Genomic DNA, 24,512 nt, shown 5'->3' with positions numbered 1-24,512 from the left:
GATTATGGTAGTGGTGAATCTGGAAAAATCTGAAAATTATGTTTTTTTCCCTTTCCCCTGACGTGATTGTTGACAGGTGCTATAAGGCAGAGCAAAAACGTGAAGCTTTAGAAAAACATCCCATAAATCAAACATAAAAACATGACCTCTATCCTATGTATTTTAAATCCATGGAAATATATTCAGCATTTTTTAATATTTTCTATCTTCAAAAGTAACATTATGTCACTATGGGACTGTTTGGGGGCACTAATATAGAATATGGGGTGTTCTAATACTGGAGAATTCCGATGTCTGTATTTAGTTGTGCAGAGTTGTTATGTTTGAATTGATATGTCTGTGCTATCTGGTTCAGTTTTTGTACTTTATAATAATTTGTCTGTATGAACACTATTTTTTCTTTTTAAATCGTATAATCCAATTATTGTATCCATCCTATTTGGAATAAGACATTGATTGCATTGTTTTATTCTTTCCAATCTCAAGACATGGTATACAATTCAATTTTATATTAAAATAATTAAAAATGATTACATTGATAATTTATATTAAAATAATTAAAAATGATTATATTAACTACTGAAATTTATTAAGTCTAAGTAATATATTTATATTTATTTATTAATTAAGCTATATTTTTATTGTTCAATCTTCCAAAAATAAAAATATCACACTTTTGCAGGTAACTTAGGTAAATTCAATATTAAGAAGCATGTAAACATTAAAAATAAATGAAGATAATGCAAATACTCATAAAAAAATGAATAACACCATAAAATGTCAAGCAGTCTGTGTAATATATCCATTGTATAAGTAACACACCAAAATTAATAACATAAAAAATACAACTAAAATGGAATATAGGGGAATACAAGAAAAAGTAACCGACCAACCTCAAACTAATTGAATACTCCGTATTAGTTTGGGCTGCATAATAAAACAATAAAAAAGGTTAGAAAAAATCTAGAAATACTTATAATGTAGGATGAGAACTAGTTCGAATAGAGAAGTACCTATGTTACTTCTATGAAGTACGATATGGATAAAGTCCACGGGTTACCGAATCAAAACACAATGAGGCACCCTATCATCCACCAAACAACCAAAAGTTAGAAATTTAATAATATGAAAATAACAAAACCAAACATTAGAAAGTAGAGGAGAAACCAAAGTTAAACAACTCACTAGATTGACAAAATAAATCTTGGACAGTGGAGGCTCTCAACAAATAAAGAAGGACCAATATTGTTATATAGTAAAAGTAAAAGGAGAGGGATGATTGTTGAACATTAATAACAACCCCAACAAATATTAAAAAAAAGTGTGATTAGTCTCAGAATATTAAGTTTACATCATGAATAAACTCAAATCCATTTAAAATCAACAAACAATTGGAACAGTCATTAATAAAATCAGGAAACAATCAGAACAGTCATTAGTAAAATTGGTGGATAGTTTAATAAATGAGGTAACTAATAATGTATAATATTAAAAATGTGTAAAATATGCGAGTATAATCGAGTATGATCGAATATGATCAAGTATGCTCAAACATGATCGAGTATGCTCGAGTATGGACGATTGAGTATGATTGAGCATGTTCACGCATGATCGAGTATGATCGAGAATGATCGAGTATGTTCAAGCACTGTGATACACGGAAGAAAAATGACGGTAAGATACGAAACCCATTTCGAAAATGAGCCCACAAATAATTAGAATCAGTGAGATAGGATAATTAACCTCCATACACTAAGATAATAAACCATCTCATATTGGCCCCAAAAGATGATATACCATTTCATTTTTCTGGTTAGGATGTTGGTTTTGCGGAAATCAAATAGAAAAAAACAAATGGAATGAAATTAAGGAGAGATTAATGAGAGGAGGAAGTGATGAATGAAGAGGGTGGGGAAGTAGGGGTGCAATAGAAGTCAGGCTGTGTGATTAATAGCATTTGTTATTGTTAGGGGAGCAGAGATTGATGGCGTGGGCAATGTTTTGGTTCAAAAGAAGAGATAATTAGGAGACATGGGTGTGGGTGTGGGTGTTCACTATTTCCATGATACTGACATCCAAAAAGATCAAAGGAAAGACGTTCAGAATCTAGTAAAGTTGTCGTAAATGCTTTCCAGCGACTGTGAGATGCCCCGAGATCCGCGTAAGAAGAGAAGCTTTTATGAGCGCCGACACATGGATTTCAGACAAACCCTTCCCCACAAAACGTGAATGTGGCATTCAAATCAACGCGTTATCTCCCCAACCTCCGCCTTTAAAGTTCCCTCACCTTCCCGCAGGACCCTTCATTTATTTCTTCCATTTTGTTTAATTTCCTCCTCCGTCCGTAACTCAGAGACCGAGGCAGAAGTAGCTCAATAATTCCATCTTATCTTAATGGCCAAATTAACCACAAAACCCCTTCAGTTTTGCTGCTTCTTCTTCATCCTCTTGTTTCCGATACTTCCGGCTACCTCTTCAGTGGATCTTGTGCAGACAGAATGCTTGAAGGTACCCTTCTCCCAGTTCTCTAACTCACTTCTCTCCACCATCGACGGTGTACGACAGGTGATGACCATTTTCTCTCCATTCACTAAATTACTGGGTGATTTACGGCTTTCCACCGCCATTTCCGACTGTCTCGATTTGCTCGACTCTTCTGTTGATCAGTTGAGCTGGTCCCTCTCCGCCACCCAAAATCCCAAGGGTACTATACTACGTTTACATTCTAAATTTAGGCCTATTCATTATATATGCCGCTTTTAAACCTTGTTTTATTATATTGGTTGGTTGGTTCACGGGAATGGGATACTAATACTGTATAAATGTAATTGATTGTGCCGCTGCTGGACCTACTAGTCATATTATGAGGTCGCACCAATTTCCCTAGTTCCAACATTCCACTTATTTAACTACACTAGGGCCTTGGGAGTCCTACTTGTCTCTTCTTTTTTTTTTTTTCCCTCTGTTTTCACATGCAAATGCAATATAAAATAAAGATCCTCCTGCTTACATTACAGCTAAAGACTACAGCACAGGAGATCTGAGTTCTGATCTGAAGACATGGCTGAGCGCTGCAGTGGTTAATCCAGAAACATGCATTGATGGATTTGAGGGCACCAATAGCTTTATCAAAGGTCTTGTATCCGGGGGCATCGACCAGTTAACTTCACAGCTCTATGACCTTCTTTCCATGGTGAAATCTTTCCCCAATAATCAGCCGGCTGAGTTTCCTTCATGGGTGAAATCTGAGGACCGGAATCTGCTGCATCTAAATGACTTGGCTGCCGATGCCACTGTGGCCGCCGATGGGACTGGGGATTTCACCAGTGTGATGGATGCGGTTCGAGCGGCCCCTGACAATAGCATACAACGTTATGTTATATACATTAAGAGGGGTGTGTATTTGGAGAACGTGGAGATCAAGAAGAAGAAGTGGAATCTCATGATGATTGGAGATGGAATCGATGCCACCATCATATCGGGTAAGCGGAATTTTGTTGACGGTTGGACAACATTCCGCTCAGCGACCTTTGCTGTAAGTGGAAGAGGATTCATAGCGCGAGACATAACATTCGAGAATACTGCAGGGCCAGAGAAACATCAAGCAGTGGCACTTAGATCCGACTCGGATCTATCGGTATTTTTTCGATGCCGAATTAGAGGGTACCAAGACACGCTGTATACGCACACCATGCGCCAATTCTACCGCGAGTGCCAAATCAGTGGCACCGTTGATTTTCTGTTCGGCGATGGCACCGTTGTTTTCCAAAACTGCACCATCCTCGCGAAGAAGGGTCTTCCCAACCAGAAAAACACCATCACTGCTCAGGGCCGGAAAGACCCAAACCAACCCACCGGCTTCTCCATTCAATTCTGCAACATCTCTGCGGACTCAGACCTTGAACCCTTGGTTAACACCACGGCAACGTACCTTGGAAGACCATGGAAGGAATATTCCAGAACCATTATCATGCAGTCATATATGAGCGACGCCATTAGGCCAGAAGGTTGGCTTGAGTGGAACGGCGATTTTGCATTGAATACACTATTCTATGCTGAGTTTATGAATCATGGGCCGGGGGCGCGATTGGCGAAGCGTGTCAATTGGCCCGGTTACCGCCGACTGAATCATACCAGTGAAGCTACTAACTTCACCGTGGCTCAATTCATTGAAGGAAACATGTGGTTGCCGTCCACGGGTGTCAAATTCACTGCAGGACTCGGAGCTAATTAATTTGGGAGTAATACGATCGTCTTAAAATATTTTTTAAAAGTGATAAAAATATTTCTTTAATGTGATAATTTATGATTGGACGATTCAATGGAATACCTAAAGATAAGTGTAACAATGTCACTAAATATTTTTATTTTGTAATTAAAGTTAATATTTTTAAGAAGACCTATAAATTACCACCAAATCTTCATTCCTCTATGTGCCACTATAGTACAATCGTCATATGCTTTAATGTGTGATCTATGAGTGTTCACAGCTTTTAGGATTCAAATCGAATTGAACGAAAAATTTTAAAAATTTATTATTTGAAACCGAAGAAAATCGCTTGTTGAGTTCGGACAAAACCAAATCAAATCGCATATATGTGATGCGGTTCAGTTCGAGTTTGCGGTTTGGGTGTTCTTTCTCTTTTTTTTTCCTATTTTATAAATTTCTATAATTTAAAATTTCCTTCTAATTTTTTTCCCTCTTTGTTTACAACATTTTCTAAATATAATTTTAAATTTTAAATCCAATCAAACAATGAATTTAAATTATTTCCAGTATTCAAAATATATTTTTATGTTTTGAAAACCAATTTTGAAATTCCAAGACACAACAAAATTAATAAGCTTAAAGTTAAATAATCACAATTACAATTAGCAAATATTCGGTAAAACTAATCTATTAGACTTCTATCGGTTGGGTTTTATGTTATAAAACTCGTGGTATGTAACTAATGAAACTTATTCTGAAAATTCAATAAAGGTGTTATTGAATAGATCTATTGCTTGAATAGAAATCCAATAAACCTAAAAGTCCCTTGATTATTCGATGAGTACTTGAACTTTATGTGGAGACATAAAGGTAGATCAGGTTCGAGTAGATAGTCAAAATGATCTATAGTATATGGATAAAATTGGGTACCTTATTATGGTAATACTATTGGATGCGACATGCTCTGTAGTTGTTACAAGGAGTTGTAATGTGCTCCAAACAAAGTGATCCTAATTCGTTCATGTTGGATATGAGGAGTGGGAGTGTCTTTGTGCAAAAATGTTTGTACAAGATCAGACCACGAAATGAGTCACTCTTACTTTATAACGTTGTTTACTATTTAAGACTGACTATTTCAAAGCGATGACCTAGGTAACTTGACCTTAATCTTGAGCTAATTATAAACTCCTGTTTATTCGGGATTACCCTTTAATTTGCATAGGTGAGGGTTGGCTTAAAAGCACCAGATCAATAAGACTCCCATTTCAGGGGTAAGACTGGATAGATAGCTGGGGACATAGGGTGCAAGAGGGAATTCACTTCTACTCGTTTTAGGGATAGTAGAGAGGTTATTCCCTTAAGTCCTGATTCCGGGTCTTGAACAAGGGGCCCTGCCCTCTCATTGGTCTGAGAGGGACTCAGTTTTGTTGATTGGATCACAAAACAATTGTTCATTAGGGGATCGGTGGGGACTTAAGGAACTAGAGATAATTTCGGGGGTAAAACAGAGATTTGACCCATCCGTTATTATGAACAACGTGAAGGGTTAACTTACTAATCATGGTTATATAGAGTGGACATAATATATCTACGATGAGGGAAGTTCAACTATGGGTTTTAGTGGAGTGGCCCATTAGTTAACAAATGGGGGTAGATCGGTCTAATGAGTATAGCCGATTAATCTCGGATCGTTGAAGCCCATGATCTGTAGGTCCACAAGGTTCCCCTACTAGCTTGAAAATGGATTAGCTCTAGAGTAGCATGATAAGTTAAATTTGAAACATTCAAATTAGAATCAAACGAAATTGGAGAAAATATATTTAAATATGATTTAAATATATGAAGATAAATTTGTGTAAAAATTAATTTAATATTGGATATTACAAATTATTTAAATAATTATTTATTAATTTTACTAGAAAATTAATTTATGAAATTAATTTTTAAAATTAATAAATTTTGATTTTAGAAATAAAATATGATTTTAAAATCAAAATTGGATTTTGAAAATTGAAAAATAAGCTTTTTATGTTCATCTTCAAGTAGCTCACAAAGAAACCCACCTCTTCCTTCATTAAACTCCAAGCATGAGCTGCATCGCATGCATCAAATCTCTTTGCATGATAGTCTACAATATATTGAAGAGATTGGAGTGAAGTGAAGATGATGCAACCAAATGAATTTTTTCTGAAAAATTCAGATGAAGAAAGATGTTTTTCATTTTGGGTTGTTGCAGTGAGCTATCTCCAATTTCCCTTTAATTCTAGCTTATTTTGAGTCTCACAACTTAATCTAAAGCACTAAGTGAATAGTAGGGAAGATTTTGTGGTGGTCTGCATAAGGATTTAGAGGATTTTACAGCTGGAAATCAAGATTTTAACGGTTCAGCCAAGGTATGTTCTTGAAACCCATTAAACTCTGTTTTAGCATGTATATTTTCAGCCAAAATTAATGAATTAGAGTGTTTATGGATCCTATTCTCTTCCGCTGCGTGCTGCTACTGATCAAACAATTGGTATCAGAGCATCAAATAAGCATTCAATTCTATTTAATTTTGGTTTGGTGGGTGTTTTATATAAAAATATGAAACTGCTATACTGATATGATTTTCTGAGTTTTCACCTTTATTTTCTCTTTAATTTATCATTTAAATTTGTAATTAGCTCTTGTTTGATGAGCTTTTATGTCTTCCCAAGAGTCTTTAATTTATTTAGAGTCATTAGAGTTGAAATTAGGCTGTAATTCGAAGAAACAAGTGAAGATGCCAAGTTGCAGATTCCAGACGATCAACCTCTGTTGATATCGTCATTAAGCTTCAATAGCTAAGCGATTGTTTAGCTTCATGCATTAGACGATGTGAAGAAAAAGCTAAATGATCGTGTAGCTTCGGGTGTTTATCGTTTAGGTGTTGTGTGCTAGACGATCGTCTACCTCGGGAGCTAAGCGATGCGGTGAAGAGCTATATGATAACGCTAAGTGATCGCTTACCACGACCGTTTACTTTTGATCGGGAGCTAAGTGATGCATTAAAATGCTAAGCGATAGCATTAAGCAATCGTTTACCTTTATGTGGTAGATAAGCGATAGCATTAAATGATCGTTTACCTATGAGCGACATCTGGGCGATGCATCGAGAGCTATGCGATAGCACTAGGAAACCGCTTACCTTGGACGTGCGCTAAACAATCAAGACGCGACACTAAACTATAAAGATCAGCGATCGTTTAGCTTCATGCGTTAGACGATGACACTATACGATAGAAGGAAAACACTACATGATCGTGTTGCTTTACTAAGCGATAGCCGTTGGTTGCTAAACGATCAAGCAAACACTAAACGATTTGGCAATACGTATTCATGAACGATGTGAGGTAATAAAAGGGTTTATCACCTAAACATCGTAAGTTTAAGTCCAATTATAAGAGTTATACTTGGATAAACCACATAGGCTTAGGGTTATTTTTATTAGCCGGAAAAGAACCTAAGTATAAAGTTACCCAAAAATTAGAACACTTCAGTGGTAGTCAATAAATTCTATATGATAGAGTTATTAGAAAACTTCAGCGGGAGATTAATAACATACGCGATATGTTATTCTTAGCTCTTGCGTCCCTAAGAGTTCACAATCTAGATTTAAGCAGTATTTCGTATCACCTTAGGAGTGACCTCCATTCGTAAAGTATTTTTTAGCTTAAATTTAGATTCGGGTGAATAAGGGGAAGTTGTTCGAACAAAAATCAAGTGTACGATTTCAACAGCCACATCTCCACATAGTTCACACCGTGAGATTCATATCACGCTTCGTGTCATCCTAGGAGTGACCTTCATTCGAAAAGTGTTTTGTATGAGTCCATATCAAGGTGAACGAAGGAAGTAGTTCATAGTAAGTGGGTGAAGGAAATGTGTCAACATATCCTGCGGTCTCTTCTGTTAGTTTGGACCATGAGATTTCTATGTTGCGCTTGTTAGTTAGTTTTAAGCGGCCCTTTGCTAGTCATTTATTTTTTAGACGGTTATCCCCTCGGAGGGTTGTAACATAGGATTCGGAACAACTCAAGCTCCAGAAATGGATAGGATTTCTTTGGTCTTAATGATCTTCGACGTCTGAAAACGGTGAGTTTATACTTACAGAATTATTAAGTTTTAATAATATATGACCAAAAGTGGTACCTAAATGACTATCAGAATATGAGTTATTCTAGAGGTAGTATTTATTCAAGAATGTCTTGATGTATTATAGTAGAAAAAGAATAATCTTGGGTACATTATTAAAATTGCTAAAACTTGATTGGATTTAAAATTTCAGAATGATGAGTTCAATCATACAAGTGTTGGCATCGGATAAACTCATAGGGGATAATTATATGAATTGGAAATCAAATTTGAACATGATACTTGTGATAGACGATTTGTGGTTTGTCTTAACTAAGGATTGTCCTCCCATTCCTAGCTCTAACACAAACTGAAGTGTTCGGGATATGTCTGACAGATGGGTCAAGGCTAATGATTAAGCCCGTCCTTATATCCTTGCCACCTTATCTGATGTGTTGGCAAAGAGGATATGAGTACTGTCAAAGAGATTATGGAATCTCTGCGAGGGATGTTTGGACAACTTTCCTTCACCTTAAGGCATGATGCCATCAAATACGTTTACAACAATCGCATGAAAGTTGGGACCAATGTTCGTGAACATGTCCTGGACATGATGATCTACTTTAATATGACAGAAGTAAATGGTGCTATCATAGATAAGAGAAGTCAAGTTGGATTTATTCTAGAATCTCTTTCGAAGAATTTTCTGCAATTTCGAATGCATTAATGAATAAAGTTGAATACAACTTGACTACTCTACTAAATGAGCTACAGGCATACCAGATATTGTTGGGAACAAAGGGTTTGGTGTCAGAAGTAAATGTTACTACTGTCGAGAAGAGGGGAATGTCCTCCAAGCCTGATGTTGCCTCCTCTTCAAAGAGTAAGAGTATTCTTGTGAAGAAAGGAAAAGGGAAAGGGAAGAAGATACCTACTGGAAAGAAAGGCAAAGATAACACTGCAAAGAAAATGTTTCCACTGCAATGAAGAAGGGCACTGGAGGAGACACTATCCTCAATATCTTGTCGAAAAGAGAGTAGAGAAAGGTAGCTAGGCTAGCTTGTCCTTAGGACCATTTGCTCTGCTCATCCAGTGGGAGAAGTTGCTGCTTGATGTTACTACTTTTGTAAATCTTGTTAAGAATAAATTGTATATATTTTTGGATAAATGAAATGTTCATTTTCAAAAATTATGTTTGTTCAGGCAACCTCAGTTAAGAATCAAATTGTTAAAAGCCATTTGTAAATATTTAGATATTTAAATTGCTAGATCAAAGTATAAAGAGTTTAAAGATTTCTAGATCTGACTGTTAACAAAGAGTTGTTGTGATAGGTCAGATGCATCTTACTCAAAGAGTTGAGAGTACCTCAATGTAGTGGGAAGAAAGTGTGCTTCCTAGCCATTATTGAAAATAAGATGCAATCCCATATAGTTTTATTTATGAATAATGTATACTAATCAAATTCAAAAGCCTATTGTATACTAATCAATGTCTACAATGATTCTCTCAGCTAAAGTGTTTAAGAATTATCTAGTAGGATTAGGAATACCAGATAACATAGGGCAACTGGGAGAAATATCGGGTATAGAGACACTGAATGGTAAAAGATGGGTATGGGATGCTGTAGTTTATTGTATTTCTCTGTAAAACTCAGAAACTCAGTCTTATATGTCGGATATATAAGTTACCACTGGAGTTTTAGTCCAAGTGGGAGTTTGTTGGGTTTTATATCCTAAAACTCGTGAAACTTATTCTGAAAATTCAATCAAGGTGTTATTGAATAGATCTATTGCTTGAATAGAAATCTAATAAACCTAAAAGTCTCTTGACTATTGGATGAGTACTTGAACTTTATGTGGAGACATAAAGGTGGATCAAGTTCGAGTAAATAGTCAAAATGATCAATAGTATATGGATAAGGTTGGGTACCTTATTCTGGTAACACTATTGGATGCGATCCGCTTTGTAGTTGTTACAAGGAGTTGTAAACTGCTACAAATGAAGTGATCCTAATTCGTTCATGTTGGACATGAGAAGTGGGGGTGTCCTTATGCAAAAGGGTTTGTATAAGATCAAACCACGAAAATGAGTCACTCTTACTTTATAATGTAGTTTACTATTTAAGACTGACTACTTCAAAGCGATGACCTAGGTAACTTGACCTTAATCCTAAGTTAACGCTGAATGAAAATTATTGATTACTTTCCCATTAGTACTAAATGCAGACTCAGAAGCAACTGTGGATATCGAAATTGCTAAAAGATCTCATGAAATTTTGTTAAGAACTTTGTATCTAGAAGAATTTCCTTTCCACCAATCTAAGATATCAATTTCTCCACATGTTTAATACGAGACTTCAATAAGTAAATATCAACTTTTGTATCCACACTTTAGGTATCAGCTTCTTCCATATCTTCAAAATCAAAATGAAAAATCTTTGAAGCATTACTAACAGTAGAAGTAGTAGTAGATGTAGTCGTTGAGCTACTACCATTACAAATTAAAGATTGACTCATACTTGGACATGAAGATAAACCATGATTAACAATTGACAAACAATATTCATTGAACAATTTTCTCAAAACATCCTGAACCTTATTTCTGACTTCTTTTGCCCATCCATATCAAACAACTCATTCAGACAATACATAAGATATTTCATCTTGAAATGTGGGTCCAAAACGACGCAACATATAAAAGGAAATTTGTTTTTACGCTTTTCCCCTAATACTTATCATACTTCGCTTGCATCTTCATTGCCATTTCACACAAAAATAAATTTTCAACACCAACTACACTTGAATATTTTCTTATGCAATTTTAAATAATACTAATCTTGTGGAAGGTCGTATTGGAAGTAAGATAAGAGACCTTGAAAACCTAACAATTACTTCATAAAATATCGACAGGAATTTGGTAAATATTCTAGCAATTTTTTGATCTTGGATGGTTGGTTTACTCTCCTCATTCATGTAAACTGTGTCGTAGTCTTCTAACTTCTCAAATGCCTTTTCAAACTTTTCAGCCGCATCAAGCATCAAGTATGTAAAATTTCATCTAGTTTGAACATCAAGACATAACATACTCTTACTAGATATATTTTCCTCTTCAATGCACTTCTTAAATTTAGCAAGTCTAGTAGAAAAAGATCTAACAAACCTCACACCATTTGGAATTCGAATCAATGAATTATTCACATCTTTCAGGCCATTACAAACAATAAAATTCAATATATATGCACAACATCTAACATGCAAGAAATCAGCATTCAACACCAATCCATGTTTAAAACGCTTCTTTAGGTAAGCAATGGTTGTATCATTTGATGAAGTATTATCAATAGTTAATGTTAAAACCCTTTCAATACCCCACTTTTTCAAACATTTCTCCAACTTTTTTCATATTGTTTTCCCTCTATGGTTCTCAATATAAGAGAAACTAATAATTCTCTTATGTAGCTTCCATATCCTATCAATAAAGTGTGCAGTAAAAAACATATGATTAATATTTTGAATCGATGCCCAAGTATTGGACATAAGGGAGACTCTATATCCTTCATCCACAAAAATGTCTCTCAATTGTTATTCCAAATTAGCATATATTCCTAAAATATCCCTAGAAATTGTAGTTCAAGAAGGCAAATAGCAAATTTTGGTTCTACTAAAACATCGAAGTCCCTTCCACAAACCTCTTAAATTCCTCGTTCTCCATAAATTTAAATAACAATTCATCAAATGTGATCATCTCAACACTTAATCTTTGAAAATTCTCAATAGTAAACATCTTATATTTAATTGTTGTTGTATTACCACCCTCACCACCCTCTTTATTCTTAAATACCAACTTGGTCTGAGTTATATTTAACTTACTATTTTTTATCTGATATGGATTTTTTTTTTTTACAATAATGTTCAAGATGCATTCTCATTGTTGAATTTCCATTCCTTCTTAGATGACATGCATACACCATATCGCAATAATTACATTTAGTATGTGGATCATCATTACTATATTCAGAGCATTTAATAAAGTGATCTCATACCATAGACGTATTTTTCCTCTTTTTTTGAACATGTGGTTGGCTTGCTACCTCATTTAAGATAGGATTCAGACATCGTTGGGGGTGTCGACAAGGCTTAGCTCCATCTTCAAAAGAAATCCGATGCATGCACACAGTAGGGCTAATACCTTTTATGTCGTCCAACATCCATCCAATAGCCAACCTGTATTTTTGCAATACCTCAACCAACTACTTTTCTTGTTCCTTAGTTAGGTTCTTTGAAATTATAAAAGCAAGGTCTTAGCTTCCCCTAGATACGCATACTTCAGGTGGTCTAGAAGATTCTTCAACTCCAATTTAGGTGCCTGCAAAATAGAAGGAAGCACCTTGTCAGAAGATTCATCATCAGAATAAGAGGACATACCTACCGGCTTAGTCATAGACAAGGTGGTAAGCTCTCCAAGTGGGATTAAATCTCCTGAGTTATCCCTATCGTCGTCATAGACGTCCCATATAACCTTATGCTCAAGAGATTCAAAAACATCAATATGGCACAAAGAATGTATTTGCCCTATGGTGGAAGATTTCGTAGCATCGAAAATATTAAACTTAACCAACTCACCATCGAACTCCACAGATAAAGTGCCCTCATCCACATCAATATTAATCTTGGCCACCTTCATAAAAGGCCGCCCAAGCAAGATGGAGGCAAATGAGATAGATGTGGGCTCTTCCATCTTAAGAACATAGAAATCAATAGGAGAAAGCAAGTCATTGACCTGAACTACGATATCCTTTATGACTTCTAATGGGTGTATAAAAGACCTATCAGCTGATTGAATCGCAGTTCCAGTTTCAGTTAGGTATTTTAATTTCAATTCTTGATAAATTGAATAAGGCATAACATTTATTGATGCACTGAAATCTAGCATGGCTTTATCAATTTTCATTTTTCCTATGATACAAGGAAGAGAAAACATACCTAGATTATTTTGTTTTTTAGGCAAGTTTTTCTGAAGGATCGCAGACACAGATTGACTTACCACCATTCTCTCATTTTCCTTGGCTTGTCTCTTCCTCATGCAAAGCTCCTTTAGGAATTTGACGTATTTAGGAATTTGCTTGACAACATCGAGGAGAGGAATATTTATCTCTACCCTTCTAAACATCTCTAAAAGCTCCTTGTCCTTGTCAACCATCGGTTCCTTGGGCCTTGCAAGCCTGGAAGGAAAAGGCGCTTTAGGCACATATGCATCTAAAGGAGGATAAGGGTGAAAAGATACACCCTATTTGTTTTGTGGTGGTAAGATGGTTGAATTCGAAGAAGAAATTCCTGGGCTTTCCAATTCTAGCTTCTTTGACTCAGTAGGTGGCTCTAACTCCTTGCCACTCCTCAACGTGATTACACTTACATTTTCTCTAGGGTTTAATTCTGGTTGAGATGGGAGTTTGCCAGACTGTCTCTCTAATTTACTCATCGAGGTGGCTAGTTGAGAGACTTGGGTCCCCAAAGAATCAATGGCACTTTGAAATTTAAAATGATTATCAGCAAGACTTTTAACCATATCTTCTAAAGACATACCTGAACTAGATGAAGCTCTATGACTAGGGCTGAGCCTGCTTCTTCTGTCCTCCCCATTTGAAGTTTGAGTGGTCTCTCCACCCAATTATAAGTCTGATTGAATGGGTCTCGACTTATTTTTTGCCCATTGAAATTATAGCCTCCAACGGTATTTACCTCAGGCTTTGCTTCTTGTAGAGCACTTGGGCAAATGTCAGCTAAATGGCTAGTTCCACGACACACTTGGCAAACAATAGCGAGCTATCCAATCTCTACCTTTGCTAGCTGCTTTACAATAGAACTAAGTCAAATATTTCTTTCTTAAGTCCACTTACCTTATAGGCGAATTTAACACTAACTGTAGCTTTGGTTCCAAACTATTGAAAATTTTCTGCCATAGTAACTATCAGGTTCATTGCCTTAGTCAGGGTTTTATTGATTAAGGCTCCTCCTACAACTGCATCTATGTTGCTTTTGTCGGTTTGCATGAGTCCCTCATAAAAGTATTGGATCAAGAGCCAATCTGAGATCTGATGATGGGGAAACTTGGAACAGGTTTTTTTGAATCGATTCCAATACTCATGAAGGGCCTCCTTGTCGAACTGCATGATGCTATAAATCTTCTTTCAGATACTAGCAGCTTGGGATGCTAAAAATGTTGGGTTTTATGTCCTAAAACTCGTGGTTTGTAAACATTTAAACTTATTTTGAAAATTCAATAAGTTGTTATTGAATATATAAATTGGTTATTTCATTTTAGAAATAAATCCAATAAACTAAAAAGATCCATGACTATTACATGAGTACTTGAACTTTATGCGGAGATATAAAAGTGGACCAGGTTCGAGTCAATAGTCAAAAGGATCTATAGTATATGAATAAGATTGGGTGCCTTATTCTGGTAACACTATTGGATGCAACCCACCCTGTAGTTGTTATAAGAAGTTGTAAAGTGCTATAGACGATGTGATCCTAATTCGTACATGTTATGACATTAGGAGTGAGGGCGTTCTATTCAATGGGTTTGTACAATATCGGACCACGAAATTAGTCACTCTTACTTTATAATGTTGATTACTGTATAAGACTGACTATTGCAAAACAATGACCTAGGTAACTTGACCTTAATCCTAAGCTAACTATGAACTTCTATTTATTCGGAATTATCCTTAGATTTGCATAGGTGAGGGGTGGCTCAACAGCTTCAGCCCAATAAACCTCAATTTCAGGGGTAAGAACGGGTAGATAGCTGAGGACATAGAGTGCAAGATGGAACTCCTCCTACCTGCTTTTAGGGATAGTAGAGAGGTTGTTCCCTTAAATGTTGACTCTGGGTCTTGAGCAAGGAGCCCCACCCTCTTATTGGCCCAAGAAGGACTCGGTTTGTTGATCGGATAAAAAACAAATTGTTCATTAGAGGATCAGTGAGACTTAAGGAAAAAGAGGTAATCTCTGAGGTAAAACAAACATTTGACCTAGGCGCTATTACAAACAACCTTGAAGGGTTAACTTACTAATCATGGTTATATCGAGTGGACATAATATATCTACAGTGAGGGAAGTGCAACTATGGGCTTTAGTGGAGTGACCCAATAGTTAACGAATGAGGGTTAATTCGGTGTAAAGAGTTTAGCCAATTAATCTTGGATCGTTGGAGCCCATGATCTGTAGGTCCACGAGGTCCCCCTATTAGCTCGTAAATGGATTAGTGATAACTTGTAGAAATACAAGTTATTTTTGCTCTTAAGTTGGAACAGCTAAGGTTTTTAATGATAAATTCTCCTCATTTTTAGAAGAAACGCATGGAATTACTCAAACATTAGCAAACTCATGCAAAAGAATGTTTATTACTAAATACTGCGGCACTAACGCGTTATACTGCAAGATTTCAACAAGAAGCTAACGCATGATTAAGAAGTGTCGCAGGCAAAGTTCTAACGCATGGGCCATGCGTCGGAAGGATTCAATACAGAGAAGATTCATTGATTCAGGCTGTTTATGTCAAATCACCACTTGCAAGTGTGAGCACCTGTAGCAGGCGGCGTCTGAAAAGCTTCCGAGTGTCAGGCGGTTGAATAGGGCATGGACTTTAATTCTGCCCATCACAAAGCTGGAGATGACCAATGCCTTAAATAGATGAAATCCTTCCAGAGTTCGAGTTTAGAAGAAATTTCAAGATTCTCACTCTCTGTATTAGCGTAGTCATAGTTGTAGATCTTTAGAAACTGTGTTGTGGTGCCAAGAAGATCAGAAGGGAAGAGAACCACCATCATCGCTGGTCAAGGAGTGGAGGAAGTCGAGCTTGAGAGAGACACTTCGTTCAACTCTTATACAAGTGATTGTACACAACTAGAATTGAGCCAAAGAGATACAAGAGATTGTACTCTGTGGCTTGACTCAGTTCCTTTCATCTCATTTATCGCTTTCATTTTATCTGATTAAATATTACTTTTGTAAAGACAATTTGCTTCTTTATAAATTCATATATTTGATCCATCAGACTTTGCCATTGTTTATTTCTTGTTTATGTTGGATGCATCTATACTTCATGAAAAATTTCATGTCAAACGCTTAAGCCAACTTGATTAATTAGTAAAAACATCTTTAGCTTAGACTATTCGAGAGAATAAATAAGCTCGCATCAAGTAGAATGCCTAGTATATCTAGGGATAGACTTACTGGTGTTTATTGCATCCTGTGTTTGACACATGCATCCTAGAGATAGGTTTTGTATGTTATTCGCATTGAGGAATGTTGAATAAAGTCTAACGCATAAACAAAGATAAAAAAATCATCTTATTCATCAGATTCTAGTTCGTGTACATTCATCTTAGATCGATGCATACCACTTACATTAAAATCCATTTTCGGATGATCCATCACTCACTACTCAACTCTTTTGTATCTTCTTGCACAAGCATACATAGCACTTTAGTTTAAATAACACATTTCTTCATACATTTAGGAAACCCCTACAATAGCTATAACGCAAGGTCTGCATTAGCTTAACCTGAATCCCTGAGTTCGACCTTGGACTTACCAGGAACCTAAATTGGATTTATACTTGGGTCTGATTTAGGAAAACTTGAACGTCAAATAGTGGACTGTCGTGCATTCTGTTGCACATCTATAATGCACCAATGCATTACAACTACACAAACGCATCAAAGCATCAACGCATCATTCATACTTAGAAATTCTTCCAAGTCATTTTATACAATACACTCCTAGCGCGAATCACGATATCAACAAACAAGTTTTTGGCGCCATTGCCGGGGATTCAGAAACAAAACTAATCAGAAATTTCGTTAGTATCTTTTGTAGGAACACTTCAGTCGAGGGATTATTACGAGCTAAGCCTAAGCTTGTGAATGTTTATGAGCAGGGAGAGCACTCCCAAACTATATACGACCCCGAGATTGAAAGGACCTTCCGACGTAGAAACCGATCTAATCGTCGTCGAAGGTTGAGGCAGCAATTTCTCAGACAACAGAACAGACAACAAGCAATGGTGGACAACCAGGAAAATCAAAACTTAGCTCATCAACTAGCTTATGCTGTGCAAAATCCGATCCTAATGGTGAACAGTAGCACGCATCCCATGAGGGAGTATGCGTCCCCTGTACTGTATGATTTCTCACCAGGAATCATATACCCAACGCCAGATGGGACGAGGTTCGAGATGAAATCTGTAATGCTTCAAATGCTCCAGACTGCTGAACAATTTGAGGGTGGTCGTGGAGAAGATCCTCACGCCCACTTGAATCATTTCGTGGAAACGTGTAACTCATTTGTGATTCCTGGAATCACCCTATTGGCGATCAGGCTATCTTTGTTCCCCTATTCTTTGAGTGATGATGCAAAACAATGGGTAAGCTCATTGAAGCCTGGTGAAATCACTACCTGGGAGAAGTTGGTGGAGAAATTTATGCAAAAATACTTCCCACCTACCACCAACGCGAGGAGGCGTCGAGAGATTATGAACTTTGAACAAAAAAAGCTGAGACCTTAAGTGTCGCATGGGAGCATTTTAAGGGATTGGTAAAAAATTGCCCGAACCATAGACTAGCACTAACTATCCAGATGGAGACTTTTTATGGTGGATTGAATAGAGCATCACAGATGGCAGTCGATGCAGCGGAAACTGGTGGAATTATGGATAAATCTTACACTGAAGCTAAGAAGATATTAGACCGCATTGCTAAGCACAACATGGAATGGGTAGACGATACGTGTGTCAGAAGAGCTGACAGAAAGAAGAGATCTCAGAATGTTAATTCTATTGATTCCAATGCAATAGCCACACTATCTGCACAAGTGGCTATGATGACCAACCTTTTGCAGAACATATCGCTAGAGAACGCATAAAATCAACAGAAGGTGAATCAAGTAGAAGCATTCGGGCAGCCCATGGTTAGCTATGTGGGCTGTGGAGATCCTCACTCCTATACTGATTGCCCACAGAATCCGCAGTCAGTATGCTTTATTAAAAACAACCCATTTTCCAATACATATAATCCTAGATGGAGGAACTATCCAAATTTTTCTTGGACAGGAAACCAACAAGAGCACCACTCAGGGGCAAACCAACAGCAAAGGCAAAGACCGCCGCCTGCATTCCAACCAATGCATCAGCCACACCAATAGCCCTTTAATAAAGGAGGACAGGCATCTCGAGCTCAGGATCTATCGTCCTTTTAGAAACCTATTAAAGGATGCATTCACCCTAGAATGATTTGCGTTGCCTTAAAAAAGTCAAGGCGTCATCTATATAGAAACTTGGAAGATACAGGTAGCGGTAGATTAGCGAGTGAGATTTGAAGAAATAGACCAGCCTGGAGTTTTTGCTTAGCAATATTGCAAACTCCTCGGAACACAATGGAAAGGTAGCAATCTCCAGTCAATGGCGTGTGACATTGTGAGTGGCAAAACTCTTGAAGAAAGAAGAATGGAATTCCAAGAAATATGCAGTCCTTCAAAAGAACGCCCAACACAAATTAAATTGGCAATAAGAAGATCAAGAAGAGAAAGAATGCCTGAACCACAAGCACATATCAGAACCAAGAGACGCGTTAAACACAGGAAAACCTGTGGTGCCCACTGAATGCCACCATTCCTCAGACGTGTTGAGTGAAGAAGAATGTTAGTGAAACAAACAATTTCAAGCACTTTTCTTGAGCTCCTGAGGGTAATTGCATATCAACAATTCCACCTATATAGAGGCCTTGCGAGCAATATGTCAACATATGTCAAATATCTTTGAAGGACCATTTTGCATGAAGAAAAGGAGAGTCAGCGAGACGGAGGTAATTCGCTTAACCAGGAATTGCAATGCATTTAGTAAGCAATTAGTCTACCAAGAAAACAGAAGGACACACTGGAGCATCATAGTCCCAATGCTCGATGTAGGGAGGGTTGACGTAGTTACATGCTAATTGTGCGAATTGATGGGACGTTAGCATTAATCTCATGTCCACCTCAATCTTTAAGAAGAACTGGGAATTGAGTACTCTTCAACTTGCTGACAGAACAATCAAGTACCCTAAAGAAAAGATTTTGAAGACGTTCTGGTAAAGGTTGACAACATTCCCAGCAGATTTTATCATATTGCCGACTATGAAGCAGATAGATGGGAGGGGGGGGGTACCAATTATTCTTGGACACCCCTTTCTAGCTACTTGGGGATAAGTTTTAAAACGTGCATTAAAGAAGAAATTAACTATCACGTAGATAATCAAAGAGGTGGAAGTTTTAATGTAGTTAAACACATTAAAGTTCTCGGGAAGTAAGAATGATCAACTAAATAGTTATAGAGTTGGCCTTGAGATAGAAGTGACCCATGTGTGATCCGACGGTCCTTCGCGTTGGAGGGAGAAACATGAAAAGAACTAGAGCCGCCAAGGAGTCTGAGTGCGACGGACGAAACCAACGCGTCCATCACTTAAGAGGAAAAACACCAGAAACTCGAGTTGAAAACTATACCTAGTCACCTGAATAGTTCCCTTCTCATTGTAACCATAACCAAAAACTATTACCTATAATTATTTTCTGTGAGGTCTTTACTGAGCCAACGAACACTCTCTTTGCAATGCCTGTAAAAAATAGCACATGTGTGCAATAGGTGTGGACACTAGCAGAATCCATGGCCATCGAACCCATCTTATGCATGCAAAGATGCTGGCTGCAGGAATGAAGGAAAGTCGGGGATTCGATTGAGCCTCAAAGAATTGCTGGAACCCCATTAATGAAGGAAGTGGTCAAGAAAGAAATCTTAAAATGGTTGGACGCGTGAGTGATCTATCCTATATCCGATAGTAGCTGGGTAAGCCCAGTTCAATGCGTTCCCAAGAAAGGGGGAACAACTGTGATAGTCAATAGCATTAATGAACTCATTCCTTCAAGGACTGTCACGGGCTGGCGCATCTGTATGGACTATAGGAAGCTCAACACGACAACTAAGAAAGACCACTTCCACCTTCCTTTCATTAACCAATGCTTGACAGACTTACTGGCAAAGAATTTTATTGTTTTCTTGATGGATAGTCTGGTTATAACAATATTTTGATTGACCCAGAAGATCAGGAAAAGACAACATTCACCTGTCCCTTTGGAACGTTCGCGTTTAGACGCATGCCCTTTGGGCTATGCAACGCACCTGGAACATTCCAAAGGTGTATGATGGCAATCTTCTCTGACTTCTTAGAAAAGACCGTCGAAGTCTTCATGGACGATTTCTTAGTCTTTGGAGACTCATTCCAATCATGCCTAGATAACTTGGAGACCGTCCTCGCTCGATGCGAGGAAACAAACCTTGTACTGAATTGGGAAAAATGTCACTTCATGGTGATGGAAGGAATTGTTTTAGGCCACAAAATATGTAAAGCTGGGTTGGAAGTTGATGAAGCCAAGATAGATATCATAGCTAAACTTCCACCACCATCAAATGTTAAAGCTCTACGAAGTTTTCTAAGGCATGATGGCTTCTATCGAAGGTTCGTTAGAGGATTTTCTCAAATTGCGCCACCTCTGAGCACATTACTAGAGGCGAACCGGCCCTACAATTTCAATGAAGACTAGTGTGACGCATTTGAAACATTGAAATATGTGTTGACCACAGCTTCGATACTAATAGCACTGGATTGGATGCAGTGTTTTATTCTTATGTGCAGCGTGAGTGATGTTGCAGTAGGAACAATGTTAGGGCAGAAGAAGCGAAATTTGATACATCTCATCTCTTACGCGTCCAAGACACTGAATGACTCTCAGGAACACTACACGACCACAGAAAAAGAAATGTTGGCTATAGTGTTTGGCATCGAGAAGTTTAGATCTTATTTAGTTGGTGCGTCAGCCACCATCTATACGGATCACTCGACTATAAAGTTCCTGATGAGTAAAAAGGATGCAAAACCAAGATTAATAAGATGGGTGCTGCTATTACAAGAATTTGACCTTGATATTCAGGACAGAAAGAGAACTGAGAACCAGGTGGTTGACCACCTATCCAGGTTAGAAAATCAGGAAATACAAGATCAAGAAAGTGAAATCAAAGACGCATTTCCTGATGAAAGCCTGTTCAGAGTTAAAGGCAGGGAACCTTGGTACGCAAACATAGTTAATTACTTAACTACCAAGCAATTCCCTGGGAACTTCAACTCTTAGCAAAAGAAATGGTTAGTACCTGACAACAAATTTTATTTTTGGTTTGAACCGTTTCTCTATAAACAAGGCCCCGACTCCATAATGCGTCGATGCATTCCGAAGGAAGATGTTGGATCAATATGGCAACCCTTGGGGGGAGGGTGAATAGGGTTTAATTAAGCTTTTTTTTTTTTCTAAATTAATCCAATTAAACTAATTAATACACTTTTTATAAATAATAAGAAAAATAAGATGACAAAAATATGATAATTCTATCAAATTTTAGCAAATAAATAAGAATAAACTAAAACATACAATAAATTACTTAAATTAATTACAAAAAAAAAAAGGAAAGAGTTAGAGAAGAAGACACCGTAATTTTTATAGTGGTTCGGTCAAACTTGACCTACTCCACTCCACAAGCGCCTCTTGGGAATTTGAATAAAATCTTTCTGACTCTTTCCACGGATTAGAGCCCAACTGTTACACCACCGCTCCTTTTACGGGTTCAAGAGCAAACCCAATCCTTTCCACGGTTTAAGATCAAACCGTTACAAATGTTGGAATTTTTTAAGAATACAATACAACTCTCACTAGACTGGATTTACAAGTTTAAGCACTCAACAAGTTTATCCTCACAATACAATAACACTCTCTCAGGAATAAGATGAAAAGAAAAAAATATTCGGAACTTAGAGAGAGCAACAATGGAACTTTTGAGTTTTGGAGGATTATGAAATGTAAAATTTGTTGGTTTAAAATTTGGAGAGAAAGATGGTTTATATAGAGATGGAAAAATTTTTAGAAACCACAATTAATTTGGGCCATTGGATTTTGGAAAAGAAAAATCAACGGTAGAGATTTTAAACTAAACTAGTCTTTAGATATAAACAGAATATAATATTAAATTCCTTTTCTTTTGAAATTCATTTTTTTAAAAAAAATTAATCCAAAAAATAAAAAAACATACCATGTGTCAAAAACTAGCCGTTAGACACAAACAGAAAATAATATTAAACTTATTTTCCTTTTAGTTCATTTTCTTTTTAAATTCATTCTCTTTAAAGTTAATCCAAAAATAAAAAACTAACCGTTAGACACAAACAGAAAATAATATTAAATTCATTTTTCCTTTTAATTCATTTTATTTTTAAATTCATTGTTTTTAAAGTCATTTCAAAAATAAAAAACATACCATGTGTAAAAAAACTAACTGTTAGACACAAACATAAAATAATATTAAATTTATTTTCCTTTTAAATTTCATTTTTTTTAAATTTTAAATAAATCCAAAAATCAAAAGTCCATCATATATTAATCTTTTAATGATCCACCATTCAACCAATATGCTGCATATGTCTACATGCAAATGGTCTGGTTATGCCATGTCATCCACCACGGTATTTTCTCTATAGACTTGTTTCGGTCATATCGTCTTCGTTTTAGCTCCGATTTGAGTGATTTAAAAGGTGTTGGAATCGTTGTTCTGAGCTCTACGCTATGGACATATTAAAACACTAAGATTTTCAGTAATTAAAAATTGAGTTTGTTATCATCAAAACATTGATTAATTAATTAACTAAAATTAAGTAATTTGAGATTAAGGGCCAAAAAGCCAATAGAAGAGACACAACGCATCTTGGTTGAGTGTCATGACTCTCTTTACGAAGGGCATTTTTGTGGGCAAAGAGCCGCTGCGAAGATCCTTCAAAGCAGATACTTCTAGCCCACCATTTTCAAAGACGTGAGGGAGTATGTTCGTAAATGTGACCCTACCAACACACCGGGAATATCTCATCAAGGGTCGCAAAGCCCTTAAATAATATTCTTGAAGTGGAATTATTTAATGTTTGGGGCACTGACTTTATGGGACTTTTTCCCTTGTCCTGCGGTCAACAATATATCCTACTTGCAGTAGACTATGTATCAAAGTGGGTAGAAGCAGTAGCTTGTGCCAGAAATGATGCATCCACTGTTTCTAAGTTTCTTACCAAGAACATCTTCACACGCTTTGGAACGCCAAGAGCCCCGATATGTGACGAAGTTACGCATTTCATTAATCGCATCATTTCTAAATTTCTTGCCTAATATAATGTTAGGCATAAGATCGGTACCGTTTACCACCCACAAACGAACGATCAAGCTAAGATATCCAATCAGGAAATAAAATCTATCTTGGAGAAAGTTGTCAACGCATCGCGGAAAGACTGGGCACAGAGGCTGGATGAAGCACTCTGGGCCTGCAGGACTACCTACAAGACCCCCATAGGTATGTCTTCATACTCTTTAGTATTTGAAAAAGCTTGTCGCTTACCCTTAGAGTTGGAGCACAAAGATTTTTGGGCAGTTAGGAAGCTAAATTTGAACTTGGATGCCGTGGGCGCTCAACGCAAACTTCAGCTCAATGAGCTTGAGGCGTGGCGATTGAACGCATACGAGAACAACAAGCTCTACAAGGAGAAGACAAAGCGTTGGCATGACCAACACATTAGTAAGAAAGAGTTTGTTGTTCGACAAAAAATTTTATTATTCAATTCACGATTGTGTTTATTTCCAGGGAAATTAAAATCAAAGTGGTCAGGTCCATTCATTATTAAAACGGTCTTTTCCCATGGAGCGGTAAAATTAACGCGGGAGGATGGCACAAACGCGTTCAAAGTAAATGGCCAAAGAGTGAAGCCATACTTTGAAGATGGCATAGAACATCAAAAGTCATATCTCGCACTACGCGAAGCCAGCTGAGGCCGCGTCGAAGCATCCCTGCATTCGCATCGACATATATTCCAGAGATGCTTCCTCTTTCCTTGTTCTTTTTGCATTATGTATTTTACCAATCCGTTTGAGTTTGTTTGTTTGTTTGTCTGTGTTTTAAGATTGATTGTTCATTGTTATTGCCTTCATAGTTAGAGATTTACTTGTTTTTTTTAAAAAAAAGTTGTGTATAATTGGGATGGGAATAACAGATGCGTAGAGAAGAGAGATCTGGCAATCAGAGTGTAACCTTGAA

General features: G+C 37.0%; 1 protein-coding gene and 1 non-coding gene across 2 annotated transcripts; one reads left to right on the top strand and one right to left on the bottom strand.

Moving 5' to 3' along the window:
- The first annotated feature begins 2,292 nt into the window (after positions 1-2,292).
- LOC120091378 (pectinesterase/pectinesterase inhibitor PPE8B-like) lies at positions 2,293-4,430 on the top strand. The gene is made up of 2 exons (XM_039049380.1): positions 2,293-2,704; positions 3,018-4,430. Exons 1-2 carry the CDS (start codon positions 2,395-2,397, stop codon positions 4,232-4,234), a joined length of 1,527 nt encoding a protein of 508 aa, XP_038905308.1. The 5' UTR covers positions 2,293-2,394; the 3' UTR covers positions 4,235-4,430.
- A 13,398-nt stretch (positions 4,431-17,828) lies between these two features.
- Positions 17,829-17,931, bottom strand: LOC120092328. Its single transcript, XR_005486033.1, has one exon. It is a non-coding gene; the product is annotated as a small nucleolar RNA R71 (small nucleolar RNA).
- Positions 17,932-24,512: the final 6,581 nt, after the last annotated feature.

This window comes from Benincasa hispida, chromosome 11 (assembly GCF_009727055.1).
Source record: "Benincasa hispida cultivar B227 chromosome 11, ASM972705v1, whole genome shotgun sequence".
In the NCBI taxonomy this organism is placed as follows: Eukaryota; Viridiplantae; Streptophyta; class Magnoliopsida; order Cucurbitales; family Cucurbitaceae; genus Benincasa; species Benincasa hispida.
Note: the sequence above shows the minus strand (reverse complement) of the source record. Positions and strands in the feature narration are given on the sequence as shown.